We start from the raw sequence: 21,375 nt of genomic DNA on the forward strand, positions 1-21,375 counted from the left end.
GCTGAGGCCCGTGTCATCGTTTCTTTATTTTCTTTTGGGCCTGCGTCGAGATGGGCTTCAATTTGTGACCGGCCCATTAGGATGCTGAGGCCCGTGTCATCGTTTCTTTATTTTCTTTTGGGCCTTCGTCGAAATGGGCTTAAATTTGCGACCGGCCCATTAGGATGCTGAGGCCCGTGTCATCGTTCCTTTCTTTTATTTTGGGCCTGCGTCGATATGGGCTTAAACTTGGGACCGGCCCATTAGGATGCTGAGGACCGTGTCATCGTTCCTTTCATTTTTTTGGGCCTTCGTCGAGATGGTCTTCAATTTGCGACCGGCCCATTAAGATGCTGAGGACCGTGTCACCGTTCCTGTCTTTTCTTTTGGGCCTGCGTCGATATGGGCTTCAATTTGCGACCGGCCCATTAGGATGCTGAGGCCCGTGTCATCGTTCCTTTCTTTTCCTTTGGGCCTGCGTCGAGATGGGCTTCAACTTGCGATCGGCCCATTAGGATGCTGAGGCCCGTGTCATCGTTCCTTTCTTTCTTTTGGGCCTGCATCGATTGGGCTTCAACTTGCGACCGGCCCATTAGGATGCTGAGGCCCGTGTCCTCGTTCTTTTCTTTGCCGAAAGCGCAAGAAACCGGCAACATCCACCTCCCTTTCAGGGCATCGATTGATACAAGGAAATCTCATTTCAGTTTGCTCATCTTTGTTTAAATCTCGATCGTCTAGTGAAACAACTTCGAATTTCTAAGGGTTTTTCCAATGGCGACAATGGAGGTCGAGACCCAGCTAGCGACGTCGGCATCGGTCGGTACTTGCTCGGCGAAACAGGCGACGAACCAAGGCGAGGGTCTGAGGCAGTACTATCTTCAACATATTCACGAGCTCCAGCTCCAGGTTCGTCAAAAGACCCATAATCTGAATCGTCTTGAAGCTCAACGGAACGAGCTGAATTCGAAAGGTACCAATCAATTTTGAATTTTTTTTGGGTAGCTTTGGTTTCACTCAATTTCCTTGTGATGGGGTTTAAAGCGTAGGAGTTGGTCAGTCCACAAATGTTATACTTTTTGTTTGCTCCGCTGATGAATGGTTACATAATTAAGTAGCTATAAGAGTTAAGGAAGATACAAGAACAATTTGATTAGTTCTCTTTCATTATTATAATTTTTATGGCTGCCCTTCAACATTATTCTGTTGGATTTATGATTTATTTGAGGCTATTACATTTATATCTCATATTAATATTTACAGTGCGAATGCTCCGGGAAGAGCTGCAGCTGCTTCAAGAGCCAGGATCCTATGTTGGTGAAGTTGTTAAAGTCATGGGAAAGAACAAAGTTTTAGTTAAGGTTGGTGGCTTTGTCTTTTTTTCTTTATTTCAGAAAAAATAATAAATAAATTACAAATTCATTACCAATTTACCATTCCCCTTCCCTTGGTTACTCACTCTATGCTGGGATACATATTGATATTGTATAGAATTTTTGTCGGGAAACTTCTCTGGTGTAAAGTTCAATATTCTGTAATTAAAATGTGCTTAAGTTGGATCATTGTGAGGTCCCAAATCAGTTAGAGAGGGGAACGAATCATTCTTTATAAGGGTGTGGAAACCTCTTCTTAGAAGACGCGTTTTAAGATCGTGAGACTGACGGCGATACCTAACGGGCCAAAGCTGACAATATCTGTTAGCGGTGGGTTTGGGCTGTTACAAATGGTATGAGAGTCAAACACCGGACAGTGTGCCAGTGAGGACGTTGGGTACCTAGGGTCCCTAAGGGGGTGGATTGTGAGGTCCCACATCGGTTGGAAAGGGGAACAAAGCATTCTTATAAGGGTGTGGAAACCTCTCCGTAGAAGACACATTTTTAAATCGTGAGGCTGACGGCGATACCTAACTGGCCAAAGCGGACAATATCTGCTAGCGGTGGGTTTAGGCTATTACAGTCATAGAGTCCATATTATTAAAATAGTGAGACTTTACTCTTACAGATGCCGGGTAATAGAACTTGGCTGTTGTGCTCCAAATAATTAGCGTTATCGTCTTCTTATTTTTCAACAATCCATATTTGTATATCTTCAATCATGCAATCTTAGAAGTTTAGTCTCAAAACGTTCAATCTCAACTAGCTAATTGGATTTTTTTTTTTTTTTTCCAACTTCTCTTTGCTCACCTGCACAGGTTCACCCGGAAGGGAAATATGTTGTTGATATAGACAAAAGTATCGATATCACAAAAATCACACCTTCAACCAGAGTTGCTCTCCGTAACGACAGCTATGTTCTTCATTTAGTCTTGCCAAGCAAAGTAGATCCACTCGTTAATCTTATGAAAGTTGAAAAGGTTCCTGATTCTACTTATGATATGATTGGTGGTCTCGACCAGCAAATAAAAGAAATAAAAGAGGTTTGTACATTGCAAATATTTTTCTTATTTATGTCAACTACTTATTAGTCAATTATCTGTAAATTCTGAAATGGTAATTCCAATCTGAAGGTTATTGAACTCCCCATTAAGCATCCTGAACTATTTGAGAGTCTTGGAATAGCTCAACCAAAGGTAAACACTGCCTGCAGAGTTTCTTGATATGTTTCATGTTGGTCTTATTAAACATAGATATCTCACCATGCACTTCTAATAGGGCGTTCTGCTATATGGACCACCTGGTACGGGGAAGACGCTGTTGGCTAGAGCAGTGGCTCACCATACAGATTGTACTTTCATCAGGGTTTCTGGGTCTGAATTGGTCCAGAAATATATTGGAGAAGGTTCTAGAATGGTTAGAGAGCTTTTCGTCATGGCCAGGTTTGTTCTGACATTTTCTTCCGTGTTTCGATGTAAATTCGTTCACTCGGTGTTGTTGACCCTAACCTCCCTGCTTTATGTATGTATGGGATTTTTTCCTTGACTGCCACTAATGTCTAGAATCCAAATTAGGAGCTGATCTTTTGGTGCCAAAATTTTATTTAGTGGATATATCTTTAGATATAATCCTATACTTTTATTGTTCCAACTGCAACAAATTTTGGATTTTCCTCTGCAGGGAGCATGCACCTTCTATCATTTTCATGGATGAAATCGATAGCATTGGGTCTGCTCGAATGGAATCTGGGAGTGGTAATGGTGATAGCGAGGTGCAGCGTACCATGTTGGAACTTCTTAACCAGCTTGATGGATTTGAAGCATCAAATAAGATCAAGGTACAGTGCATAAACGCCATATGTAATGAAGCGTTTAAACCAGATATTGGTTTTCGTTTAAAGTTGGTTTCTATCCGCTCGGCTGTATTACAGGTCTTGATGGCCACCAATAGGATCGATATCCTGGATCAAGCTCTTCTAAGGCCAGGACGAATTGACAGGAAGATTGAATTCCCAAATCCTAACGAGGATGTAAGTACCACTACTTGTTTTGGTATATACTCTTGTTATTTAGAGCTTACTATAGCGACTCGATGAATTTTACTTCATTTAACGTTGTGACTCTTTTTGAGGCACTCTTGGCCCGAAAGGAATTGTAAGTTTGTTCGTAACGAAGAGATGAAAGCTACTCATCTTCTTGGTTTGTTTATGCTTTAATATACTCTTTCTGAGGCACTCTACATCCCTTTCGGATTGAAGAGTCGTGTCAATCACAGTCGCTCTTGCTATATCGATATACTGACATTTAGTTCATACGTAATGCAGTCCCGGTTTGATATCTTGAAAATACATTCACGGAAAATGAATCTGATGCGTGGGATTGATTTGAAGAAAATTGCAGAGAAAATGAATGGTGCATCTGGTGCAGAGCTCAAGGTATATTAATCTTTCGATGATAATATGGTTGGAAACAATCTTGAGTGCTCATCAATTACATTTTGGTGGCACATTTTGTGATCGAATACAGGCAGTCTGCACAGAAGCAGGGATGTTTGCGTTGAGGGAAAGACGGGTTCACGTGACTCAGGAAGATTTCGAGATGGCTGTTGCCAAGGTGATGAAGAAGGAATCCGAGAAGAACATGTCGTTGCGAAAGCTCTGGAAGTAGAATCGTCATACAAAGCAGCCAAGGCATGGCGAATATCAATATTACTTACCCTTTTGTTCTGAAATTCTTCACCTCACCTGAGCTGTTCTTGGAGATTTCTTGAACTTGGTATCTATCTACCTTGAATGATGTATTCTAGTCGTCAACTCTTTTATCTTCACGTTGATCTTGTAACTTAAAAGCCTCCCTTGCAACATTTCTTTTACCCCATCTCCAAATGTATTGACAAATTGAGATTGTAGCTGGTAAGAAATTATCAGTTGGCTGATAATCTGGAAGTTCGTTCTACATTAACTTGATATCAATCTGGAAGTTCTTGTAGGATTCTCAGTGATAATTTTTTTCTCAAAATCAATTGAATAGTTAATTTCTTATAAGAACCCGATTAAATGGTCTATTCTCGAATTATCGAAGTCTGCTAAATAGTAAAACTTGTTTGTGTGTATGAAGAACAACGAATGGGATGGAGACGAGGTATGGGGCAGGGATGTGTTGAAGGTAAGAAGAATTGCTAAAATACTTTGAATTTTGTATATGATGAGATTCATCGGTGGAAAACTGTCGGTAGTAACGTCTCACATCAAATCAAAATCATGAATCTTGTGGGTTCATCTGAAATTCATCCCTTGAGCCCAAAACAGACGAGCCCATTCCCTGACAGATTTACGGATGAGGCGAGGCCCCAAATGGAAAGACGAGGAAAATGGGGATATGAAAATCTTGTGGGTTCATATGAAGATCATTATTATGCTCATTATGAATCACCATCATCCGCGCGGGGAATCGTTAAAGGAGACATCCCATCTGCTTTGCACTTGCAGGCCCTTCTTCAACATTTTTATTGTACTTTGCATTAATATCGATCAGCATCTGCAGAAAAATCGAGTCCGAATCTTTCCTCGACTTCAGGTACTCAATACGGAGCTCTCTCTAATGTCTTTGTTTCTGTTTGTTCCAATTACTTTGACCCGTTTTCCCATGTTGAATCGAATGCTCTGAAGCCCCAACGTGTAGTTTCCTCAATGATTTGACTTCGAGATATCTAATTCTTATTCTGGGTATTGGTTTTCGATCTCTGTGAATTTGTGATTCAGTTTGTTCTAGGGCTGGGCAAGAAGATAACCAATGAAAGGGGAAGTACAATTGGAGTCATCAATTGGCCAAACCCCTAGTGACTCTGATCCTCTGCTTGAGAATCAGCCCGATTCATCCCATGAAACCTCTGATGAAATTAAGAACGAGGATACTGAAGCTGGTTCCATTCCTTGTTGTCGTATTTGCCTAGAGAGCGATGCCGAACCAGGTGAATTTCATCGTAGTTTCGTACAAGTTATTGCTCTGTTGAATTTTAGCTTCATTGAATCTTGGCGGGTGATTCCTTTGTTTAGTCCACTGGATTATAACTCAACTTCTATCATTGTTACAAGAATTGAAGATCCATTTCAAATTATTTTGAATCCTTGTTTTTGCTGGAAAGTGAATCTTGTTTGGTCTTTAATGGCTGTACAATCATGTAAGTTCTGTTTTCATAGCTGCTGGGGTAATACCTTCTTCCACTTGGCTCAAATGCAATTTTCCATTTTACAGAAGATGAACTGATTTCTCCATGCATGTGCAAAGGCACACAGCAGTTTGTCCATCGATCTTGTCTTGATCATTGGCGCTCCGTTAAGGCAAATTTCTTTATTTGAGTTCTTCTATGCTGTTCCTGCTTTCGGCTATGAAGGATTTGATTGCTTCCTATTCTATTTTTCTTATGATCTTAATCAATCTGAAAGGATTCTTGTAATTCTGCAGGAAGGGTTTGCTTTCTCGCATTGCACAACATGCAAAGCCCAATTTCACCTGCAAGTTTCCTTATTTGAGGACAACTCTTGGCGTAAAGTTAAATTCAGGCTTTTTGTGGCAAGAGATGTCCTCCTTGTATTTCTAGCTGTACAAACTGTGAGTCGACTTATACGTTCGTCATAGAATTATTATTGAATATGCCAACCTTTTATCAAGAACTTCATTACTATTCTCTTTTTATGAATAGCAAGGGTTGCGTTTGTAATTAGTATCAAGCTGCTATGTGGATATTCAGCTTTTAGTTTTCCATAGAACTCAAGGACACATTTGTACGACCTATAGAATAGAACGATATAGAACGTGTCAAGTGTACTCGTTATTCAACTTTTAATTGTTCAGGCTTGCAAGGAACTTTTGACTCTCGTATTTTTTCACAAGGTGCTCTCACTCTTAAGGATTTGTAATAATTTGTTTCATTTAAGCATGTCTCGTTCACTTGATGTCGATCAACCCAAAAGAAAAGTAAAGAACAAATGTTTGAACATAAACTTTTGTGGAAGATTTGGTGTCTAGTTAGATAATGGAGGATTCATCTTTTTTTTTTGCAGTTAATAGCGGCAATGGGTGGTTATGCATATATTATGGACAAAGATGGGGCATTCAGGAATTCTTTCAATGATGGATGGGACCGTATTCTGTCCAAACATCCTATTCCGTTTTATTATTGTATCGGTAAGCTACTTTTGATTTAAACTAGTCAGCTGTTTCTTTAAGAACTGGATCTGAGATGTGTCGGATTATCATATAGATAAATTCAGACTTCCCTGTGTATTGTTGTTCGTCCATGCTCAAGATAAAGTAGCAGAGATTCAGCATCCGTTTCAATTTGATAATGTTTCCTTCTTTTATATGAATCAATGTCAATGTGAGAAATGGCTGTTTTTGTGAACATTTGTGTTTTGTGTTTTGTGTTATTTTGTGAGGTTCAATGGCGAGAGAAATAATAGAATCTTCAGGACGTTTGAGTTCATCCGATGATGTTCTGGCTCTTGTTAGATTCTCTATATCGAGGTCCTTTTGTAATTATTCGTTAGGTCTCATTTTACTCGAATGGAACCCCTTCCTGTAGTTTGCTCCCTTTTTGTGGCCTTCTCCATTTGGTTTGTCCGTTCATTCTTCTGAATAGAAATTAAGTTTATCATAAAAAGAAAAAAGAAAAAATGTCATTGTTTGCCCATTTCTTTTGACAAATTTAACGGTTCGAGATCAAATACGCATAATCAATGACTTGTTTCATGGTTTTGATTTACTAATGTCTTTCTATGTGCTTATTTTTCATAACATCAGGGGTCCTGGCCTTCTTTGTTCTGCTCGGATTCTTCGGCCTCATACTACATTGTTCCTCCCTGAATAGTAATGATCCACGAGTTGCTGGCTGTCACAACTGTTGCTATGGATGGGGCATCTTGGATTGTTTCCCTGCGTCTATGGAGGCCTGCTTTGCACTTGTTATTGTCTTCGTTGTCATCTTTGTAATCCTTGGCATAGCTTATGGTTTCCTTGCTGCCACTATGGGTATTCAAAGAATCTGGCAAAGGCATTACCACATTCTCACCAAAAGGGAGCTGACTAAAGTAAGGTTCCACCGTTTTTTGTTAGTGGATTTAAAACCTCCTGTTGCTGGTTTTTATACTTCACTTCCTTGTAGGAATACGTGGTGGAGGATCTTCATGGTTGTTATACTCCTCCGAAATTGGAACCCGAACACGAACAGCACTTGAAAATGCTACAGCTTCTGTAATGAATGGCAGATGAGGTTGTTCAGTTTCTGTCATTTTGTTTGTTATGTTCTTTTGTTTGAGATGATACAATGTGCATCTGCTTGACACCGTTGTTATGAATGAGCAATGTGGAAAATAGATTTTAACTCTTTTCTCACTGTCCCCTTCTCGCATTCTGAGCATCTGTTTCAGTTTTTAAGCTTACAATAGGTTCTGTACTTCGATTTCGTGTTCATAATTTGGTTAAAATCATTGAAAATTTGTCAAATCTGAAGTCGATGTCACGTGTGACATTATTCATTTAGATTTGTTGTTCTTTTGAAGATAGTTATTCTTAAGATACATTCTTGGTGAAATTTAATGTCTGCTCATGATTGATATAAGAATGCTGCTATTGCCTGTTAGATAAATTTAGTTAACATGAGTATTTGTGAAGTTTGAAGACAAGATTTTTTTAATGTTCTTTTAAAATTAAAATTCGGGTCAATTGTTGGACTGGAAACCACTCGTTGATTGATGTTGCTCGTACTAGCTTAATATTTGTTTGGAATGACACGAACACAGAACTAATTATTTTCAAGAACTTAGCCCTTCAACAAAGTTGTTCATCAACAACTTTAGGAGGGGAAAATGTACACCATCTCAGCCAAAATAATGGATTTTCAAGTACGATTCTAAAAGGTTTAGAATCGGTTTGTGTGAATTTAGATTGATGTACAAAAATGAAAGCTTTTGATAAATTCGGTGACACGAAGCACTTGCCAAAGGAGAGGGGAACCGAGTACCGAAAAAATCGGTTTAGGTAACTATCTAATGCGCTCCCCGTCATCTTGACTATTATTCAAAATAAGGCAAAGAAGTCCTTTTCTTAACTTGGCTGGTGTGCACTATACCTACCCATCCTTTTTAAAGAACTTGCTTTCTTGAGAAATGAAAGCAACATCTTTGTTTGTTGTCCCTTACTCTTTGAGTCTGCCTTGTGGAGGTCTCTCGGGTGTCTACGGCAGATCCGATCAGTGATGAAGATCAGTTCTTTCAATTCTCCACCACTAGTTTTGGTGTCAAAATGATAGGATGCATTCAAATTTGCCACTATATACATGTTTTGCACTTTGCAAACCTTCCTATCCAATCAGTAGTGCTTCTCTTTCGTTTACAATTCTGGCTTTCAGTGATTCAAAACGAAACAGAAAACATAACAAAAAGGAAGAAATTACATGGTTCCTCCATTGCTGACAAAAATAAGCTGATCGCCGTCCCTAATGACCTCTATATCTTCAATGGCAGCTCCATCTTTGTTCAATACCTTTGAAGCCATAATCCCATATTTCATGGAACCAATCTCAAGCAGCTCGTTGAAGCTTTCTGGAAGCAGCACTACCTTCCCAGCTACTTCGCCAATCTCTGGACAGCTGATTATCACCCTTGCTGGGTTGGTTCCAGATTTCTCTCCTCTGGTTTGGTGATCAGCAAAACTCATGTCTTTCTCGCCTGTATGTGCTGCTGACATGATTCCAAACAATGAGTTATGGAAGTTGTTAGTCCTACGTCGTGGACGAGATTGACCCGCCCATGAACCATCATTTCCTTCCTGAGGCGAAGGAAGAATCATAGGCTCGCTTGTAAATCTTCCAAGGAAGCGAATCGCTTTCTGCTTCTCAGGAATGGCAACGACAGATTGAGTTTTCGATTCTTTTATTGTCTGGAAGAGGTTTTTAATTTCTTCATGTCCCTGTTGGTCTGCTAGATCTCTTGGAGTCCATCCATGGACATCTGGTTTGTCAATATCAGCTCCTTGTTTAAGAAGGAACTTGACAATCTCAATGTTGTCTTCACAAACAGCAACATGTAAAGCAGTCGTTCCATTGTTCCTGGAACTCAAAACGTCTCCGCCATATTGGAGAATCTCTTTGAGCAACTGGAGGTTGTTTTGCTCTGCGGCAGTACACGCGAAGTGACCCACATCTCCTGATCGGAGATTAGCACCATTGTCTATAAGTAGCTGCACTACTGCCTCATGGCCACCTAGTATCGCCTCCCATAATGGCACAATCCCGTCTGAATCTGTAAAAAGCGAGAACACGGAAAATAATCATCTTTCCACTCTGTTTGGATACATTAAATCAAATTATGCAACAGAATTCTTTAACATGGATCCCCATCTCAAATTCCATCTCCTCAATTTCGTCTGAAAACGAATTCTTTCAATAATTCCATGTGTTTGTCAGTTCATGTCTCTACATACCCAAATTATTATATTAATATGTTCCTTAGGATAGAAGTAATCCTAGAGAGAGAGATCCACAGGAGATGTATAAATATAAAGAATACAAATCTCAGAACATTATTGTGAAATATTAAGTCGACAGACATGAACCACGTGATAAGGCATATATTGTTTGCAATGGCCTTATATATATATATGATATGTTTATCAAGCTATGATAAGAAATGGGATGCCAGCGTGGACTCTACATTATTAAGGACAACTATAATGGGAAATGAGACAAGTTGGACTAGATTTTTTATGGGCTCTAAATGAGTCTAAAGCAAATTCTTATTAACACAGAAAGGTTTTGGATAAGAATATTAGAAGGTCAACTTCGGAAAACACACAGCTTATTTCAGTACGTACTCATTGTTCAATTATATTTTACAAAAATGGAGATAGTTGACTTGAAATACAATAATTGCCCATAATGTGTCAGCAAATACTTATGAGGGGTGAGAAAGTCAACGCAGTGCCAAAAAATTTCCTTTCATGAATTTTTTATTTATGGCACGCAAATGGCTTTAAAGAAAATTATCTCTCAAGTTATTTTTATAATTCATTAATTGTTCCTCAGCTCCTCATGAAGAACCACGACAGAGTCTGCTAATATCAGTAAAACAGGTTATCATGGTAAAGAAGTACCTCTACTGTTGGGATCCGCTCCAAAGTCCAGTAATAGAAGCACACAGTTCTCGTTTCCTTTTGATGCTGCTATATGCTGGTATTACATAAATGGGGAAACCAAGAAAAGGGAAAAGGGTTGAGAATATGCAAAAACCAGTGAATCTTTTTGCATGATCTGTTGATAAAGAAATTAATGAGCAACAGAAAATTGAACTCACAAGTGAAGTCCTCCCATTGTTATCTGATTCATTTGGATCGAGACCTCTTTTCAAAAGTTGGTGTAAAAGCAAGTCGTCACCTCTAAGTGTTGCAAAGCAAAGACTAAGTGGTAGGTCCAATCTGCCTCTAGCTAGCATGTTCTCTGTCTCCAACAAAACTCCTTCCATGATGGGGTCCTTGTCTTTGACGTCTTTCAAGTGCTGCCAACCAGGAAAATAAGATGTCATTGTAGATAATTTACAAGTCAAACATCTAATTAGTACAGATTCGGATACGGATATGAGACCCAGATACAACACAGCAACATATCATTTTTTTAAAATCTAGGACAAAGTCATGGCTACGTTTATTAAAATTTACGCTTTTAAGAATATATATTATTTCTATACAAGAAGGAAAGTTAGAATCAACGAGTTTATGCATTTATATAATTAAAAAATAGTTAAAAATGTATTCTGCTCTCAAATTTACGCTTTGAAGCATGTCTAGTAAATGTTGGACCTATTTTGACTTCGCACAACTAGTGTCTAAGACATCTATGGCTTTAACAAGTGTCTGAAACGTGTCCAACGAGTGTCAAGATAGTCCAAGTGTCTGCCACGAACACACTAGCCAATCTGAAGTATTTGAGCTTCTTAGTTAAACATGGCCTTGTAAATGACTCAAATATGGACATATTGTTCCATTTCTTTATACCTTTCACGAGACCATTAAAATCCGTGTGTAACTCTAGTTAACCCACATAATATAAATGAAAAAAGAAAGCAGACCTGAAGAAGATTGTTCATGATTATAGTCCCATCACCAACATTAGATTGAACAATATTCAGGAAAGCCGTTCGATTCAGACGCAGCAACTGACTCAATCGTTTTGTACGCACAGTAAACAGTTGTGGCCTGTAACACAACACCCCAATCTCTCCGCAAAGTTCACCAGTTTTAGCCTCTCCAACAACCTGCAAACATTGGAACAGTTTAGTCAGTAAATCAATTGCCTTGGACGGCCACATGGGTAATTCAAAAACCCAACATTCAGAAAATCCAAGAGCTTCAATGAACAGACTTGCCTGTTCAACTCCATTCTTAAGAACAAGCAAATCCTGTGAAAAAAAGTGTCAAACGTTAGACTTTGATTGTGCTGAACTTGGTGGTTAATTTAGTGAATACTCCGGTCAGTAACTTAAAAGCTTCTATAATCAAATAACTAAGTAATTACCACAGCACCCGTGACAAGAATATAGAAGTCTGTTGGGGCTTCATTTTGTAAAATCACGTCTTCTTTTGGAGGAAAATACTCTGCCTTCATTTCCGAAACCTTTAACATTTCAGCAAATCAATCAGTTTCAGTAAGAACATGCTAGTTACCTTAGTAAAATCAATAATCTCAGCATAAAAGGAATAATCATCTAGGTTAAAAGCTTGAGGACATCAATTACCAGTTGAAAAATTAGGTCATTTGAAACACCACGAAACAAGTAGACCTTGTCCACTAGAGAATAGAAAAGATAATGTGAAATGCTTGATCGGATGGCTTTCGGCAAGGAATCGAGTGTTTCTTGCTGCTGCAATCCCTCAGAGTCAGTTCTGAACTTTAGACACAAATGTGCAAGCATTTGGTCTTGCAAACGAACAGGAAGTTGATTCCTGTGGGCAAAACTAGATGCAGCTTGTATGGTATCCCTCTGAGGAAAAAGGGTAAAAAGGTATTGAAAAGAAAAGAAAAATTAGTATAATATACTCTAAATGAGTAAGAAATTAAGCCAAAAAACAAAACAAATTATCTAGACCTTTAAAGTATTAAGTGCCATTTGTAAACTAGCAAGACTTTTCTACTTACGAATTTTCTAGTTCTACTGGTCCCATGGACGACTAAGTTGGTCATATTTCCAATCAAGTATGCTGTCAAACCAAGATTGAAAAGCATGTAGAAGATGTCAAAAACCATTTCCCTTGTATTCACAGGATGCAAGTCACCATAGCCGACAGTGGTTAGGGTAGTGATAGACCAGTAAATCGAAGTGACATATCTAATCCACAAACTTTGCTCAAGAAAGTCCTCCATAGATGCTCCAATCCATGTCCTTTTTGGGTCATGATAACGAGCAGCAAGGAGATAATAGAAGCATGCAGCACAGTGAACCGCAAACAGAGTAACCTGCAAAATACATAGACTACAAATAAGTGAACGATCCTATTAGCATATTGAAAACACAATCCTATTCGAATAAGTAAACTTACACAAACGAGTTTTGCACATCGAACCCAAAAGTAATTATAGTTCCTATCTTTTTCCAGTCTGTTCAGAAGAAAGAAAGCAAACAATACCATGAGGTTGAAGTTGAACAGATGTTTGTTTCTGCTAATACAGGTAAAAGGAAAAGTCTTAGTACCTGGAAAAAAGAGCACTGACTCTTCGAAGACGCCATAGACGAAGCATGTTGAATAATCCATAAGAACGGAGAGGTGAAGGGGAGATCTTATGTGCAAGTTCAGAAGGAATTGTGGATATGACATCAAAGACTAGCCATGAACTTGCATACTTCAGAGCAATCTTCTTCGGTTCGTCGACAAGTAAATAAGTGGATTTATCGAGGTAAGCCACAAAGAATGTGAGAACAATATCCACAGCAAAAAACCCATTAACCACATTATCTGTAATGGAAAGTGGAGATTGGGGTTTCTTGAGGAATCCAAACTCGAATGGCGAGACCCAAGCTGTATATACCACCAAAACAACGAGAAAAGTCTCCCAAATCCTGTAGATAACAAAAGCTTAGCCACTTTTTGCAGAAAAATGAGAAAGATATGCATCACCCTGAGAAAACAAGCATAAATATTGGCTTAATCAGTTCTTATTTTGCTAAAACATCCATCCCCTCGAATCCATGTGCCAAACAAATTTATATAATTCTGTCCGGTGCTCTTGAAACAAAGTGATTATGGAAGTGTTAATAAGAAAAAGAAAAAAAATTAAGCGAACCATCTGACGTTTTAGATGAACCTTGAATAGGAAGAAACTCATAATCAGTTGATCCTAAAACAAAAAGGCGGAGATGGAGAGGGAAAATTCACACGCAAGGGAACCCAAAAACTTGAAGAACAGATGGAACCAATAAGAATCTGAGCATTCGGATACATAAATGGATTGAGAACATAAACAAGGCCAGCAGTATAGTTCACCAGATCCAAGGCGACCTTATATTTCCAATTTTCAAACGCAATTAAAAAAGTCATGTGAAATTCAGAATGGAAGTCAAAGCAAGCGATAAAAGTCATTCCAAAAACTCTCAAGAAAATCAAGTCACCTGTATCGATGATCATAAGGCGAAATGACAAAACGCCGGAGTTTGACTCTGCGATTGCTTCTAGCGCCAAGAGAGGGCAATATCCCAGTGCTGAGGCTAAACTGACTGCCATCTCTGGAAAGTTGCTCAAGCTCTTCTTGACCACAAACAGAAACCCTGAAAGGCCCTCTGTTTCTGACGGCATCCATTGTTGACACTGCACAAACAAACACAAAAACAAAACAAAAAAAGAAGAAAAAATCTCTGCAGTACCCTGTTTATGGGTATAATTTCTTCTTCCTTTTTCTTCTTCAAGTGGCCATGTTCCTTAAATCCTCCCGTCTCAGTTCCCCTTGGCTCTTTCTCTCTGCACTGCAAGCTCTTCGAAAGCCGCTGATCCTTTGGCTGTATTATATAGGATAGCCCTGTCTCGCCGCGCGTAAGCCTTTTCGGGTTCTTTTTGTCTGGTTTTAGGGTGTGGGGCATTCCATTTTCAAATTTTTTTTTTTTTTTTTTTTTTTTTTTTTTTTTTTTTNAATAATATATTTTTATGAATTAAAATTCTACTTTCTTTGGTCATAAATTGAACAATATATTTTAAATATTATGATGCTTTATATTTGGAAATTAACAGTTTTTTACCATTTAAATTTGGTTGCGTATGTTGATTTTTATCCTTATACCTCTGTTTTCATAATTGCATCTTAGACTTAAATGTAAAAAGCAACTTTTTATCTTTAAATAAAATTCTATTTAAAAAATATTTTATTTATAGATATTTTCGTCAACGTAAAGTTATAAACCATCTGTCGTATCTAATGAAATTGTTTTAAACTTTAAACCATCAGTTTAAAGATAGTTACGAGGTCGGTTAACATTTTAGAATGAATAAAAAAAATTAAATTATCGAAAAATCGAAAATATTTTTTGTTTTAAGATAAATAATTTATATTTTAAGTGTCAAAAGAAAGAAAGATTTGGCCAAACAGTGCTTGAAATAGATTTTTAAATAAATGCTTACTTTCTATTTCTGTAAATAAAATATAACACAATAAACACTTGGATATAATTTCTAAAAAATCAATTAATATATGGAAAAAAAATAAAGAAAACGAAAGGAAATAAATCTTGAATATTTAAAAATGTTTATTATTTATATAATAATTAGGATTGACCGATTTTCTTTTAAAAAATAAAAGTCCGGAAATGCCCTTTAGGAAGGGAACCACCGCCATGCCACGCTGGCAGAGGCAAACCCCGTAATTCCAATCTAAACTCCGCAAATCCGTGATGCACGAAAACGGGAAAAGTTTAAAATCAACTACCTGGCTAACTGCCACCGCGCGTGCATGTCAACCGACTTCACGCTCACTCTAAAATATTAGTTTTTTTTTTTTTTTTTTTTTTTTTTTTTTTTTTTTTTTTTTTTTTTTTTNGAAATTTGCAAATATACCCTCCATTTAAATCGACTTATAATTATAATATTTACATGTGATAGTATATTATTATTTATTTAAAATACATTTTAGGTTCAAATTACATTTTAAGCCTCTTGTTCGTGTACTAGTAATATATCAACGTTCATTAAAATATAACATGGGTGTACTAATAATATATCAGTAAATAATTATTTCAAGTATTTCATTAGTATATTAGCAATATATCCATTCTCGTTTTAAATGAAATTCAAAGTATAACATGGTATATCGACACTGATTCAAAGTCCATTTCATAGACTTAAATGTTTTATATAAGAGAACCAATAATAAAAAAAAAATAACTATAGAATTAAATAAAATTACAACAATCTAATAATAAATTTGACCAGTCACTTCAAATCTAAATCTAACTAACTGGTTGAGTTCAATTAATCGAATTCTTTTGATTATAATCTTTCGAACACTCTTAAATCAAATCAACACAATTAAAAGGAGACGAAACACCATGATTTAAAAGACAAGATGGGGATATGATAATTCAAGGATTTAATCAGGAATATATAGTAGCGTTATTAACCCCCCATTTTAGGTCACACTTCAACTTTATTGTACCAATATAAGAATTTCTCTTATTTATTGATTGATCAGATTTGACTAGTCAAACATTATATATCTTTGGATCTAAATCCCCCATCTGTTAATTCTCCTTCCACTAATTAATCAATAAATAAATTATTTATTACACATTAATTATTTTCGAAATATTAATTTACACATTATTTCGGACCATATTTTAATTAAATTATTCTTTTGGAAAATTCAGCAATTTCGAATGCCGCGTAAATGCTACATTATTCCAATGTCATCTCCTAAATCGGATTTATTTAAACTAACAAAAATATAAAAGTATAAAAGTATTTCTTATAAATATTTATCTCTTATTTATAATTTAGAGATAAACACAGGCATAAAACTTTATCGTGATTTAAAAAAATATAATTTTGACACGTGTACCTTGGATAATATAATTTTGTCTTTTTAAGTTAATTAAAAAGGTTAATTAAAAGAGGGAAAATAGATCGAGGCGGTGAATTAAATGAATGTAACTTTCTAGCTTTTCTCCGACGTCACCGACCAATGGCGAGAGGGCGCCACGTCATGCTTCTGATTTATTTTGTTTTTTTTTTTTTTTTTCATTTCTTTTATTGGTGTCGTCTCAACGGCAGGCGTGCCACCGGACATGGCGGTTATGGTTTGATTTAATTATTATAAATCTTCAATAATTACATAAATTTTTAACAACTTATAAACAAAATTACGCTTCTGCCATTACCGTAGACAGCCTGTCTCCTGAAGATGCAACCTTAATTACCCTTGAAGCAACGACCATAGATCTTTCTCCATTCTCTCTCACTTCCTATCTTTGGTTTTTAATAATGAATCTCAACCGTCCATTTTGTCCTGCTTATTAAATTAGGTTCGAATTAACTCATGAACTATAAATTTAGTCCATATTTTTTAAAATATTATATTTTATTAGTTCCTAAAATTAAAATACTGACGTAAAATCTTGATTGCAAAAATTTATCGTAATAAAAATGTTTTATTTCGAGAACTCAATCAATTTAGACTATCAAATTCAAACCATAAAGCTTTGAATTTGTTCGTTGACATTTTTTTATTCGGGTCAAGTTCATCCATAAAAAATAGAGTTACAATCTGACTCAATCTTACACTATTTTTTAAGATTATTTTAAAAATTAATAATAGAAAAAAAAAACTTATTTTATTAGGATTAAAATATTTCTAGAGGGGATAGTGGTAGAGTTGACGCTGGATAAAGAATTAAATTAACCCCAAAACCATAGCATTAAAAAAATAAAACAGAATTAACTACTAAATGTGTGGTGGGCCCAATCATCTACATCAACATCTACTTCACCTCATGCGCAACCATCCACCTCCGTCCGATCGTTGACTTTCTCTCAGCCATGCTCTGAAGTTTGACCTTTGATCTCCATCCTCATTTATTTATTTTCCATAATATTATATTCATTTATCAAATACAGAGTTTTGACTTCATCACCAATAATGGAAATAAATTACTTTTTTATAATATCCATTTTCATTTTTATATTATACTTTAAAAATATTAATATGGGACGATATAATTTTTTATTTATTTTTTTGTCAATATCTCGTCCAATACCTTTATTTAGTATTAAACGATATAATTTTTATTTTAATCTAACCAAAATCTCCTCGGATAATTGATTAAGGAAACATATAAATTTTATTTCCATAATTTAATCCAAATGTACCAATCATATATCGTACAGATCATTGAAATAGATTGATTCGTATAATTTAAATATATATTATTTTTTTAGCTACTTGCCCTCCATATATTACTTGTTGGGGAACAACAGAAAGCTCATTTATCAAATTTTAATCTTAAAAAATTAAATTATTGAGCTTATAGATTATTTAATTAGATTTTTTATTATTTAATTAGAATTAGGGTATGTGGCTTCCTCTTCCACAATCAGCTCCATAAAAGTTGCTTAGAAAGGTATTTGCAAATCATCATATATATATATATATATATATATATAAAAAAAAAAAATCGAATTAGGTAAATTTGGCACTCTAATACATAGAGATTCGAGGAACAGAAAAGGCGAGTATGTACGGATGGCGTCAAATGGATCCCAACTCGGAATCCATTTGTCCCCAACGTACGTACCAAGTATAATTTTAGGCATTTTTTTTAATTTGAATTCCCTCGAAAACATATTAAGAACATGAATGGCTTACATGAAGTGATGTATGGTTTTTTCTATATGGAATTAGATTCTAGCGAGCTGTATGAACGACTCTCTATATATTCTTTAAACTCAAAATTTAATTAATTTTTATTTTTATATTTTAAAATTTGGATCAAGCTTTCTATTAGAAAAAACAGTGTATACTTGATTCACTTAATTATATCGAGATTGATATCGAATTTGGATCAATCAACTTTAAATGATTACCGAACATGTGATATACCTGGAAAAGGCATCAAACAAGAGGCATTTGAAGTCAAAAATTGTATGCCTTTTGAAGTCCATAAGGAATTTTTGCCAAAATGTTTGCATATGACAACAAGAATCAAAGGCAAAATTCAAATCAATAATGTGAGCTATGCATAGAACATGATGTGTGGGCTGTGTTTTAGCTTTTATAAGCAATATGAGAGGTTAAGGACAAAAGTAGTCATAACTATTTTAAATAAAAACAATATAATATAATAAGTGGAATGAAATTTGCCACCTCTCATGTGAATTTGTCTATTAATTCTAATTTAGCTAGTGCCTTGAACCCACATCTTACACTTGATCCTCTTTTCGGCCATCATTCTTACTGGCACACCATCTCGTGTCCATCTCCCTTCAGGGGTTGAGCCCCCTCGTTGGCATATCATCCCGTGTTTAGCTTTGATACCATTTATAACGGCCCAAGCTCACTATTAGTCGATATCTTCCTTGGACTTTCCCTTCCATACTTCCCCTCAAAGTTTTTAAAACGTGTCTATCTCCCTTCGGGGTTGAGCTTCCTTGCTGGCACATCGCCCGGTGTTTGGCTTTGATACCATTTGTAACGACCCAAGCCCACCGTTAGTCAATATCTTTCTTGGGCTTTCCTTCAAAGTTTTTAAAACTGGTCTGACATAGAAGATTTTCACACCCTTATTAAAAAAATGTTTCGTTCTACTCTCCAATTGTCCTGTAATTAGTTAACATGGAGTACACTTTTAAGCCTGAAATGGGTATTATAATTTGCAATGGGGGTAGAAATTTCATAAGAAATGGCGATGATTGAGTTGCCCCACGGTCCGGTCGCTTCGTCATGCTTTCATAAATCATGTTCAGCTGAAGCCCAGTTGAAGTGTGGACCATTACCCACACCTATGAGACCATCCATTTCTTTTTTGCTATCTAATCTAATCTTAACTCATGCACTTACGGGACCATTGCTGTACCATATTCCAATTATCTTGGGGTCTATTACTCCAACTTGTGTGTGGTCACTCAATCCCCTTCACTGGACCATTTTCTCCACGTGACGTACTTATTGATTATTGTAGAGATAGATGAAGCGTCGTTATTTCTAACACATAATATCTGAGCTATGTCTTTGACTTAGTTGTGTCGCACGCCACCTGTTTGTGAAAATGCCAAGCTGAAAAACTCGACATCAACGATGCTGATTCCTCTCCCTTTCTCGGTAATTTTCCATCGCTGAACCTTCAATTTACATTGTGATATCATTTTATTTGCCGAAAGGTGTTTGATTGAGAATGAAACTTCTAGGAATGGCTGAAATTATAGTTAGATTCGGAGCTTCAAATTAAGTTTCTTTGTGAGGAAGCCCCACTTCTGAAAAGAAAGAAAGAAAATCCCGTTGTATGCATGTGTTTTTAAAGATGGATTTGTAAATTCAATCGTTTACGACATGGGAGACCCACTTGTGCAATTATGGTGATATTATAAATCATGACGCCACTTGGGGGACATTGAATTCGTTTCTTCCAAAACGATGCTGTTTCGAACTGTTTCACCCACTCCACAGCCCCAAATAAGACAATTGCAAGGGCTTGCCATTGTTTTCTTAATAGGTATCTCTTATGAAACTATTTTTTATGACTTGGGGAAAATGGCTCATCATTTTCCATACTTGGGTTTTGCTTTGATTACCGTGAATATCCCTTGTTTATAGTGTGAGATTCTCATCTTAGTTGCTGGTTAGTGTAACAGTTCAAACTCACGACTAGTAGATATTGTTGTATTTAGACTTTACTTTCTGGGTTTTCCGTTAAGTTGATTGTTGATTATGGTAACAGTTCAAGCCCAATGCTAGTACATATTGTCCTCTTAGACTTTCCCTTTTGAATTTCCCCTCAAAGTTGGTCGTTTGTTAGTGTTATGGTTCAAGCCCATTAGTGTAACAGTTCAAGCCCACATTGCCCAATGCTAGTAGATATTGTCCTCTTTAGACTTTCCTTCTTGAGTTTCTCCTCAAGGTTGGTCGTTTATTAGTGTAACAGTTTAAGCTTACATTTAGTAGATATTATCCTTTTTAGACTTTTTGTTCTGGGTTCTCTTTAGACTTTCCTTTTTGAGTTCCTCCTCAAGGTTGGTCGTTGGTTAGTGTAACAGTTCAAGCTCACATTTAGTAGATATTGTCCTCTTTAGACTTTTTGTTCTGGGTTTATTGTCCTCTTAAACTTTCCTTTTTGAGTTTCTCCTCAAGGTTGGTCGTTTATTAGTGTAACAGTTCAAGCCCATCGTTTCCCCTCAAGTTGGTCGTTTGTTAGTGTAGTTCAACCGTTTATTAGTGTAACAGTTCAAGCCTACCGTCAGTAGATATTGTTCTCTTTGGATTTTTCATTCTGATTTCCCCTCAAGTTGGTCGTTTGTTAGTGTAGTTCAACCCCACCGCTAGTAGATATTTTTAAAAAGCGAGAGAGGTTTCCACACCCATACCAACGGATCTCATAATCTTACTCCTTTTCCTTACAATCCACCCATCTCAGGGTCCAACATCCTTGCTAGCACTCTTCTCACACCTCACTTAAAAAAAAATTTGATAGTGGAGTGGTGTTATACCCAACACATTTTTGATGTCTAAATTAGTACTTAGCTAAAATTGTATCGAACATTGGCTCCATCTCCAACTCATCTGATAATGAAGCTTCCTTGCTGCCAGGTATGATTTTGTTTTATTTTCTTCTTTTTAATGTGTAATTTTTTTATAATTTAATTTATCCTATGAACAAAATACAGATGGATATGGTGGTGCTACTTTCATTTTTTTTCTTAAAATGTATGCTTTTAATTTATTAAACAGAGCAATAAAGTAACTTAAGGCCCGGCCCAATAAGCCATTTATACTGTAAGCCCACATAGGG

General features: G+C 36.4%; 3 protein-coding genes across 4 annotated transcripts; 2 read left to right on the forward strand and 1 right to left on the reverse strand.

The window, feature by feature from the left end:
* Nucleotides 1-624: 624 nt before the first annotated feature.
* On the forward strand, nt 625-4,320 carry LOC111780575 (26S proteasome regulatory subunit 8 homolog A-like). The gene is made up of 9 exons (XM_023661009.1): nt 625-949; nt 1,240-1,337; nt 2,168-2,392; nt 2,483-2,545; nt 2,628-2,791; nt 3,030-3,186; nt 3,280-3,378; nt 3,673-3,783; nt 3,875-4,320. Exons 1-9 carry the CDS (start codon nt 751-753, stop codon nt 4,013-4,015), a joined length of 1,257 nt encoding a protein of 418 aa, XP_023516777.1. The 5' UTR covers nt 625-750; the 3' UTR covers nt 4,016-4,320.
* A 430-nt stretch (nt 4,321-4,750) lies between these two features.
* Nucleotides 4,751-7,736, forward strand: LOC111780029. Of its 2 annotated transcripts, none has more exons than XM_023660284.1 (7): nt 4,751-4,924; nt 5,073-5,318; nt 5,603-5,688; nt 5,813-5,959; nt 6,412-6,535; nt 7,151-7,437; nt 7,512-7,736. In XM_023660284.1, the coding sequence occupies exons 2-7, from the start codon at nt 5,141-5,143 to the stop codon at nt 7,602-7,604; spliced, it is 915 nt and encodes a 304-aa protein (XP_023516052.1). In that variant the 5' UTR covers nt 4,751-4,924; nt 5,073-5,140; the 3' UTR covers nt 7,605-7,736. The 2 variants fall into 2 exon arrangements, with proteins under 2 accessions (XP_023516052.1, XP_023516051.1); XM_023660283.1 differs by having other exon boundaries at nt 5,110-5,318.
* Nucleotides 7,737-8,264: 528 nt separating this feature from the next.
* On the reverse strand, nt 8,265-14,415 carry LOC111780027 (potassium channel AKT1-like). The gene is made up of 11 exons (XM_023660282.1): nt 14,005-14,415; nt 13,090-13,455; nt 12,938-12,995; nt 12,537-12,854; nt 12,136-12,381; nt 11,916-12,014; nt 11,767-11,799; nt 11,470-11,655; nt 10,699-10,899; nt 10,499-10,574; nt 8,265-9,648 (listed from the first exon to the last, which is right to left on the reverse strand). The coding sequence occupies exons 1-11, from the start codon at nt 14,190-14,192 to the stop codon at nt 8,798-8,800; spliced, it is 2,622 nt and encodes an 873-aa protein (XP_023516050.1). The 5' UTR covers nt 14,193-14,415; the 3' UTR covers nt 8,265-8,797.
* Nucleotides 14,416-21,375: the final 6,960 nt, after the last annotated feature.

This window comes from Cucurbita pepo, chromosome LG18, assembly GCF_002806865.2.
Source record: "Cucurbita pepo subsp. pepo cultivar mu-cu-16 chromosome LG18, ASM280686v2, whole genome shotgun sequence".
NCBI lineage: Eukaryota > Viridiplantae > Streptophyta > Magnoliopsida > Cucurbitales > Cucurbitaceae > Cucurbita > Cucurbita pepo.